Genomic DNA, 9,298 nt, shown 5'->3' on the forward strand with positions numbered 1-9,298 from the left:
GAGACAGTTTCGCTCTTGTTGCCCAGGCTGGAGTGCAATGGTGCGATCTTGGCTCACTGCAGCCTCCTCCCGGGTTCAAGTGATTCTTCTGCCTCAGCCTCCCGAGTAGCTGGGATTACAAGCGCACACCACCACGCCAGGCTAATTTTTTGTATTTTTAGTACTGATGGGGTTTCACCATGTTAGCCAGGCAGGTCCTGAACCCCTGATCTCAGGTGATCCGCCCACCTTGGACTCCCAAAGTGCTGGGATTACAAGTGTGAGCCACCATACCCGGCCTTACAACTCTTTAAAAATGTGAAAAACTATTTTTAGCTAGAGGCCCATGTGTTGTAGTTTGCCAGTCCCTGATATAGATCACTCATTTGGCTCCGTTTTTTTGCTCCCTGTGCTGTCTCTACAAGACTAAGCTCCATCAGGGCAGAAATGTTATAATGTTTCTTTGATCCCTAAGCACTTTAGTCCAATGGTTTATTTAGAGGGAAGCAGTACATTTGTATCACCACCCCTACTGGTAATAGCAAACACAGGTATACCCCTAAGTGTGTATCAAGCACTGTTTTAAGTGCTGCATGCACATGTGTGGTGTGCGTATGTGCGCGCGTGCATGTCCTGTGTGGTTAAGTAACTGGCTTAAAGTCATGCAGCTAGGGTGAATCAGGATTTGGACATAGTCTGGCTTTAGTCAGTTCTCTTAACCGTTACATTGTGTTTTAAAGTTGTGATGATGAGCTGTTAGAGCCATGGCATCTTGCTTTCTCTTTCATTACTTGCCTAGACCCTTCTTCCTTTCCCTTGCTCCTAGGTGCCTGCAGCTTCGTGTATCTTTCCATAGTTCCACACCCTACTCAGGCCTACCCTACCCAACCCGATCCTATCCTACCCTACACTACCCTGAAGTTTCCATGCTTTGAATATTCTTGTCAAAATTTCTGTTTTCTGAAGCTTAGCAAATGACAGGTCAACTCTGCCATAGGATAATTTGCTTAGCCCCCCTTACGTTTGAAATCTCTGTTTTTTATTTATTATTGAAGGAATACATATTCCATGTAATTTTTTATTCAGAAACTACAGAAAAGTCTAAAGAAAATAAAGACATCTGTAATTACACCACCCAGAAATAACTACTTTTAGCATTTTGATGTGTATTTTTCTGGACTTTTTTTAATGCATTTGTATATTTGTATATATTTATATAAGATATTGATGTACCGTCGGCCCTTGGTATCTGTGATTTCCACAATCTCTGATTCAACCAATGTCTGAGTGAAAATGTAGTTAGGCCTACAGTGGTTTCATCTGTCCTGAACATGTACACTTTTTTTCTCATCCTTATTCCCTAAACAATACAGCATAACAACTGTTTACATAGATTTACATTGCGTTAGGTATTATAAGTAGTCGAGAGATGATTTAGAGTATGCATGAGGATGTGCATAGGTTCTTTGTAAATAAATACTATACCATTTTATGTAAAGGACTTGAGCATCCTTGAGGTTTGGTATCTGCGAGGGATTCTGGAACCATTCCCCCATGGATACTGAGTGACAACAGTATATATAGATTTTAAATAAAACTAGAATTGTACGTAAGTAAAATGCTTATTTTAAAAAATTAAAGAGAACAGAAGAATATTAAAGAAAAGCTTTTCTTTATCCTTTCCATATCTAGACTCATAGCTTTATAGACTTTATTTTCTCTTTCTCTCTTTTTGTTACAAAATGGGTGTTGTAGCGGGATTTACTTACCCATTTCCCTATTTTCTGGTTATTCTAATACACATTGTTCTGTAGCTTGCTTTTTCGTTTAATATATATTATGAACATTTTTCCACATCGGTATATATACATGGACGTCATTTTGTCTCATTTTCTTTTCCAAAGTGCCAAACAGTATTCCATGGTGTGTTTACACTATAACTTACTTAACTGTTTCCTACTGATGTGCATTTAGATTAGTTCCAGTTTCCCACAAATATAAACAGTGCTGTAATGAACACCTTGAGTATTTCTCTCTTTTTTTTTTTGGAGATGGAGTTTCGCTCTGTCTCCCAGGCTGGAGTTCAGTGGCGTGAGCCACCACCCCTGGCCTCCCTTGAGTATTTCTTTAGGCTAGAGACCTATATATGCTATACACACATTTTGAATATTTCTATATGTTAGAGACCAATAAAAGGCATTATTGGACTCAAAAATTCACATTTTAAATTCTGATCTATAACTACAAAATTGTCATACCAAAAGGCCTTAGCATTTTACATGTCTTCTAGTGTATGAAAGTGCCTATTTAGTTAGATGCATTCTTACTAGAATTATATATTAACCATATTTTAAATGTTTGCCAGTCTGAAAACCACAAAATGATACCTTGCTTTAATTAAAAAAAAAAAAAAGGAAAACACAGGCTGGACGCAGTGGCTCACACCTGTAATCCTAGCACTTTGGGAGGCCGAGGCGGACGGATCACCTGAGGTCAGGAGTTTGAGACCAGCCTGGCCAACATGGTGAAACCCCATCTCTACTAAAATACAAAAATTAGCCAGGTATGGTGGCACATGCCTGTAGTCTCAGCTACTCGGGAGGCTGAGGCAGGAGAATCGCTTGAACCCAGGAGGCAGAGGTTGCAGTGAGCCGAGATCGCGCCATCGCACTCCAGCCTGGGAGATAAGAGCGAGACTTCGTCTCAAAAAAAAAAAAAAAAACACAGCATTTTGTTAGTGAAGTTGAACATTATACATTTTGTTTATTTGGCATTTTCATTTCTTCTGTGAATTGCTTGTTTTCTCATTCTGGCTTTTGGTCATGTATCAGGAAGGAGTCTTTCAGCTGCAAATAACAGACAATTCAAATCAAATTGGCTTCTCAAAGGGGATTTATTGGTCCGGGCGTGGTGGCTCACGCCTGTAATCCTAGCACTTTGGGAGGCTGAGGAGTACAGATTGCCTGAGCTCAGGATTTCGAGACCCGCCTGACCAACATGATGAAACCCTCTCTCTAGTAAAATAAAAAAAAATTAGCCGAGCATGGCAGTGTGTGCCTGTAGTCCCAGCTACTTGGGAGGCCGAGGCTAGGAGAATTGCTTGAACCCGGGAGGCAGAGGTTGCAATGAGCTGAGATTGCACCGCTGCCCTCCAGCCTGGGTGACAGAGTGAGACTCCGTCTCAAAATAAATAAATAAATAAATAAATAAATAAATAAATAAAGGAGATTTGTTAGCTCACGGAACTGAAAAGCACAATGGGAGGGTGGGTTTCAGATGGGATTCGGCCAGGACTCTAGTTTCTTTTTCCAAAATTCTCAGCTCCGTACTCTTCTACTCTTCTGGTAGTAGCTCCCTCTTAGCCTAGCTTTGTAAATGTTTGCAAATTGCTATAGCCATGCCAGGCCTCAGAAGGAAAGATTTGTATTCCAGAATTACAGGCAGAAGACTTGAGTGTTAAACTGACGAAACCATCCACGCATCAATACCAGTGGTCACGGCAATACCGTGCGTGGTTGTTTGAGGCCTTGGTCCCTGAATCAATGATCTTAGCAAAGAGAATGAGATTATTCTTATTGGTTTAAACCCTGGAGTTGGGCTGGATTCAGTCCCATATAAGCCACATACAGCAGCTACATAATTGGGTGGAATGGATATTAGAGTACAAACTGCAGATTCTGTGATAGATTGTTTCTGTTTTTCTTTCCCTTTCTTTCTTTTTTTTTTTTTTGTGATGGAGTCTCACTCTGTCACCCAGGCTGGAGTGCAATGGTATGATCTTGGCTCACTGCAACCTCTGCCTCCTGGGTTCAAGCAATTCTCCTGCCTCAGCTCCCAAGTAGCTGGCTTACAGGCATGTGCCACCAGGCCTGGCTAATTTTGTATTTTTATTAGAGACAGGCTTTCTCCATGTTGGTCAGGCTGGTCTCGAACTCCTGACCTCAGATGATCCACCCACCTGGGCCTCCCAAAGTGCTGGGATTATAGGTGTGAGCAACTGCACCTGACCCTGTTTTTCTTATAATTTGTACAAGTTCTTCATGGATTATGGGTATCAACTCTTTTCTGTTTGACATGTTACAAATATTTTCTCTGAATCTATTTGCCTTTTAACTTGATTTTAGTATATTTTAGTATGTATTTTGAATGTTTATATGATCAGTTCCGTTAGTTACTATTTTCTGTTGTACTTCTGGGTTTTGTGCCATATGTTGAAATCTCTTCTCCATCTAAGTGATAAAAATATTCTCTGAAGCTGGATATGGTGACCCATGCCTGTAATCCCAGCATGTTGGGAGGCCGAGGCAGGAGGATTACTTGAGGCTAGGAGTGTGAGACTAGCTTGTCTCTAAAGTTGTTTTTTTTTTTTTTAATTAGCCAGGCATAGTGGCATGTGCCTGTAGTATTAGCTACTCAGAAGGCTGAAGCAGGAGGATCCCTTGAGCTCAGGAGTTCCAGATTGCAGTGAGCTATGATCATACCACTGCACTGCAGCTTGGGCAACAGAGCGAGACTCTGTCTCTAAAAAATACATACACATGCGTGTATGTATATATTATATTCTCTGATGTTTTCCTCTAGTACTTTTATAGTTAGAATATATATTTTAAAAATATATACATTTAAATATTTAATCTGTCTGGCATTTATTTGTGCTTTTGCTGTGAGCTGCAGACCTAAAATTTTTTCCAAATGTTTAGCCATTTTCCCAGTGAATTCATGGAGTAATTTCTTTCTCTCAGCTAACTGAAGTGTTGTATTTTTTATACACTAAATTCTTACATACATGGGTCTGCTTCTGAACCGCTACATCCTGTTCTGTTGACCAATGTCATTTATTCCTGTGCTAGAGCTGCTCTGTTTTAATTATTGGTTCTTTATAGAAAGTGTTTTGTCTTTTTTTTTTTTTTTTGAGTCGGAGTCTCGCTCTGTCACCCAGGCTGGAGTGCAGTGGCGCGATCTCAGCTCACTGCAAGCTCCGCCTTCCGGGTTCATGCCATTCTCCTGCCTCAGCCTCCGAATACTGAGACTACAGGCGCCTGCCACCACACCCAGCTAACTTTTTGTATTTTTAGTAGAGATGGGGTTTCACTGTGTTAGCCAGGATGGTCTCGATCTCCTGACCTTGTGATCCGCCCATCTCAGCCTCCCAAAGTGCTGGGATTACAGGCATGAGCCACGGCGCCTGGCCCTTGTCTGTTTTTCTTTTGAGACAGGGTCTTACTCTGTCACCCAGGCTCAAGTACAGTGGTGTGATCATGGCTCACTGCAGACTTGAACTCCTGGCTCGGGTGCTCCTCCCACCTCAGCCTCCTGAGTAGCTGGGTCTACAGGCACATGCCACCATGCCCAGCTAGTTTTTTGTATTTTTTGTAGAAACAGGGTCTCACTAGGTTGCCCAGACTGGTCTCGAACTCCTGGGCTCAAGCGATCCTCCCACCTCGGCCTCCCAAAGTGCTGGGATTACAAGTGTGAACCTCTGTGCCTAGCCTAGAAAGTTTTATTATCTATTGGAACAAGGTTCCCCCTTTTGTTTTTCAACATTTTCTTAACTATTTTCATGAATTTTATTTCAAGGTGCACTTTACATAAGGGAACTTGTATCCCAGACCCTTGTGGTACTGTAAGTAGCTTCTGAGTGGTGCCTCTCTCATGGGCCTCTTTGTGTTTCTCTGGCCAGAGTCCTTTGAATATCCCTAGGCTGGTGATCCTAAAGCTTGGGCTTCTCCATCGCTTTCCAATCCACATGTTTGGAACGTGTATTTTGTTTTTTCCTTTTCAGAAGCTGTAGGACATCCTCCTTTTAGTCTCTAAAGACCCACGAGAAGTTAAACCTTCAAGCATTTGTATTATCTATTTCTGTGTAGCCAATTACTGCCAAATTTAGCAGTTTAAAACAATACATGTTTACCATCTCATAGTTTCTGAAGGTCAGGAATCAAGGGCACCTTAGCTGGATTACTCTGATTTAGAGTTTCCCATGAGGTGGCTGTCAGAATGTTGGCAGGGCTGGTGTCAGCTGAAAGCTTGCCTGAGCTGAAGGCTCCGCTTCCAAGCTCACTCACATGGCTGTTGGCAAGAGGTGTCAGTTCCTCACCACAGGAGCCTCTTCCTAAGGCTGCTCAGGACACACCACCTGGCTTCTCCCATAGTGAGTGAGCTGAAAGGCCATGACAGATGTTGCAGTATCTCTTATAGCCTGTCTCAGAAGTGGCATACCATTACTTGTAACATACTCTTTGGTTTATACATTCTGTGATATGGAGAGGGAGGCAGCTAGACAAGGGTGTGAATACCAAGAGGTAGAGATTATTGGGGGGCAACTTGGAGGCTGGCTACCAAAGTCTTTGTTGGTAAATCTTGTGGGATTTTTTTGGTTTTGATTTTTTTTTTTTTTAGTTAAAACATGCTTCAAAATTAAGAAATTATAAGAGGTGTATGATGACAAGTCTTCCACCCCTGTCCCCTAGTTACCCAGTTCCCTTTCTTCCAGTCAACAGTTATTCTTAACATCTTTATTATACTTCCAGGGAGATTTTATACTGATACAAGGAAATGTACATAATATTTTTCCTCTTTTAACATGAGTGATAGCATGCTGTACAGCTATTTTGCATCTTGCTTTCTTCACTTAATATAGCTTAAAAATGGTTCCATATTGATACATAATCATTTCCTTACCTTTTACAGCTGCATTGTATTTCACAAGGGTGTTGTAGCATGGTTTACTTACCCATTTTCCTATTTTTTGGTTATTCTGATCTTTGACTATTACAGCAACAATGTGGATCATGTCCTGTGTGTGAGTAATGTCCATGAAGTCTGTTCATGGAAATGGAATTGCTGGGTCAAACATTAGGTGCAGTTGTAGTTTTCACGGATAATTACCAAATTGCCCTCCCCATGGATTGCGCCAATTCCCTTGGCAGCAGTATATGAGAATATCTATTTGCACATACTCTTACCTACACAGAGTATATATCAAACCTTTGAATCTTTGCTACTTTGACAGACAATTATATCTGTGTGATTTTAATTTGAATTCTTATGAGTGAAATTGAACATCTTTTCATATATTTAAGAGCCATTTGTATTTCCTTTTCTGTGGTCTGTTCATATTCTGTGCTTATTTGTCTGCTAGTGTTTTCCTTAGTGATCTGTAGGAACTCATTGTTAGAAATTTAGTCTTTTTGGGGGGTGGGGGGAAGTAGTTAATGTATTCTACATATTTTTTAATATATAGGATTATTATGTTTTACTTTTTTATTATTTTAAACAATACAGTATCAAACTTTGAAAAAAGTTGCAAGTGCAGTACTACAAACTTTTTTTAGTAGCAGTTGAGAGTAAGTTGTTGACATGATGCTTCACCATCCCTATTTAGTATGTATTCCCTTCAAATACAAACATTCCACAAAGCCGTCTGCATAATCATAGTATAGCCTTCAGAATCGTGAAACTGATACTGATGGCTTTATGATCACGCCTAGCAATCTCTCTGCTTCTTTGACCCTAAAGGACAGGAGCACACACTCTGGAGGTAGACTCCCTGGATTCAAATTCCAGCTCTGGGCTGGGCACGGTGGCTCACACCTGTAATCCCAGCACTTTGGGAGGCCAAGGCAGATGGATCACCTGAGGTCAGGAGTTCGAGACCAGCCTGGCCAACATTGCAAAACCCCGTCTCTACTAAAAATACAAAAAATTAGCCGGGCACGGTGGCACGTGCCTGTAATCCCAGCTACTTGGGAGGCCGAGTCAGGAGAATCGATTGAACCGGGAAGGTGGAGATTGCAGTGAACCAAGATTGTGCCACTGTACTCCAGCCTGGGCAACAAGAGCAAAACTCCATCTCAAAAATAAATAAATAAATAAATATTCCAGCTCTGCCACTCACTAGTTGTAGGTCTTTTGGCAAGTCACTAAATCCTACTATGCCTGAATTTCCTTATCTCTTACAAAGGATGTAATAATCGTGCCTACTTTATAGGTCATTGTGAAGATTAGATGGTTAATGCTTAGAATAGTGGTTGGTACAATGTGAAAGCCATGTCAATGTTCCTATCATAATAATATTATTGGATGAAGAATGGTTGATAAGATTAAGTTTTAATGTTTTCTAGTAGCTGTGGATGAGGTTATTAGAGTTCATAGACTACAGTGTAAACTACAAATTGTTCAGCTAATCCAGGATATACTTTTGTTCTCTTTTTAGATTCCAGAATGACTACCATCTTGGCTTACCCTTTTAAAAATCTTCCCACTACATCAAAATGGGCCCTCAGATTTGGTAAGTTTATTATTATTTTATTTTTAGAGATTGGATTTGGATTTATAAGCATCTTGCATAGATACTGAATGGTATTGCTTTTTGTAAACAGTTTATTTTGTCTTCCAGCCATAAGACCTCTGAGCTGTTCCTCCCAGCTACGAGCTGCCCCAGGTACAGTCATTTGTAAAATAAACTTCTCTGATTTCAATGGTAGATTCCAGATTCTATAGTTTGTGAACTCTGAATAAAAACCAAAACTAATTTGCTAATTCTCCCCTTTTTATGAACAACATGAACATCTCTGTTGCCTTCAAATTAAAAAATTATAGGGCCAATCAATAATGATACTACCTTATTTAGGATTAGGCTTGAGGTTGTTGACAGGAGGCTGTTTTCTGGGATTTGAACCTGCTGGAGTCATGGAGGTTCCATAAACCTCGCTGGTGAGTTTATTTATCCTCTTGCTGGCCGTCCTAGAGATGAACGGCTTACAGATGCTCTTGAGACCTGTTATGGAACCAAAAGTTAACTTTCTAAATTTGCAATTTGTGAAATGCTTCTCTATTGATGAATATCTTCTTCTCCCATGTGCAAGAGGGCCCATTCCTGAAATAGAAGTGATTAGGGAACTAGTAATAACAAAGTTGTTTAGTTAATATGAAATAGAAGAGTAAGGAAATGTGTTGATTTTATATGGTCATTTACATCCTCAGTAAACCCAATGAATTAGACTTCTTTACTGCAGATGTTTGTAGAATCTGCTGTAGGTTTGTATCTTTCCTGGCTAGTGCTAAAATCACCCTGACAAATTCTTAACATTTTCCTCCTTGCCTAGATTCTGTATGGACCCATGCCTTTGATTTTGGTTTTATTATGGTATTTCTACTTGTATAATAACTTAATAGAAAAAATATCTTCCAGGCTGGGTGTGGGGGCTCACGCCTGTAATCTCAGCACTTTGGGAGGCTGAGGTAGGTGGAGCACGTGAGGTCAGGAGTTTGAGACCAGCTTGGTCAACATGGCGAAACCCCATGTGTGCCTCTCTAG

At 40.6% G+C, this 9,298-nt stretch overlaps 1 protein-coding gene across 3 annotated transcripts in view; it reads left to right on the top strand.

Moving 5' to 3' along the window:
* The window catches only part of HADHB (hydroxyacyl-CoA dehydrogenase trifunctional multienzyme complex subunit beta), a 51,154-nt gene that overhangs the window by 2,181 nt on the left and 39,675 nt on the right, over positions 1-9,298 (top strand). For all 3 annotated transcript variants that reach the window (XM_017876866.1, XM_017876867.1, XM_017876869.1), the window contains exons 2-3: positions 8,195-8,269; positions 8,378-8,422. In XM_017876866.1, the coding sequence (XP_017732355.1) occupies positions 8,203-8,269; positions 8,378-8,422 (112 nt within the window). In that variant the 5' untranslated portion in view covers positions 8,195-8,202. The remainder of the gene's footprint in view (positions 1-8,194; positions 8,270-8,377; positions 8,423-9,298) is intronic.

The sequence above is a fragment of the Rhinopithecus bieti genome, unplaced genomic scaffold (assembly GCF_001698545.2).
Source record: "Rhinopithecus bieti isolate Rb0 unplaced genomic scaffold, ASM169854v2 scaffold_7681, whole genome shotgun sequence".
Classification (NCBI taxonomy): domain Eukaryota; kingdom Metazoa; phylum Chordata; class Mammalia; order Primates; family Cercopithecidae; genus Rhinopithecus; species Rhinopithecus bieti.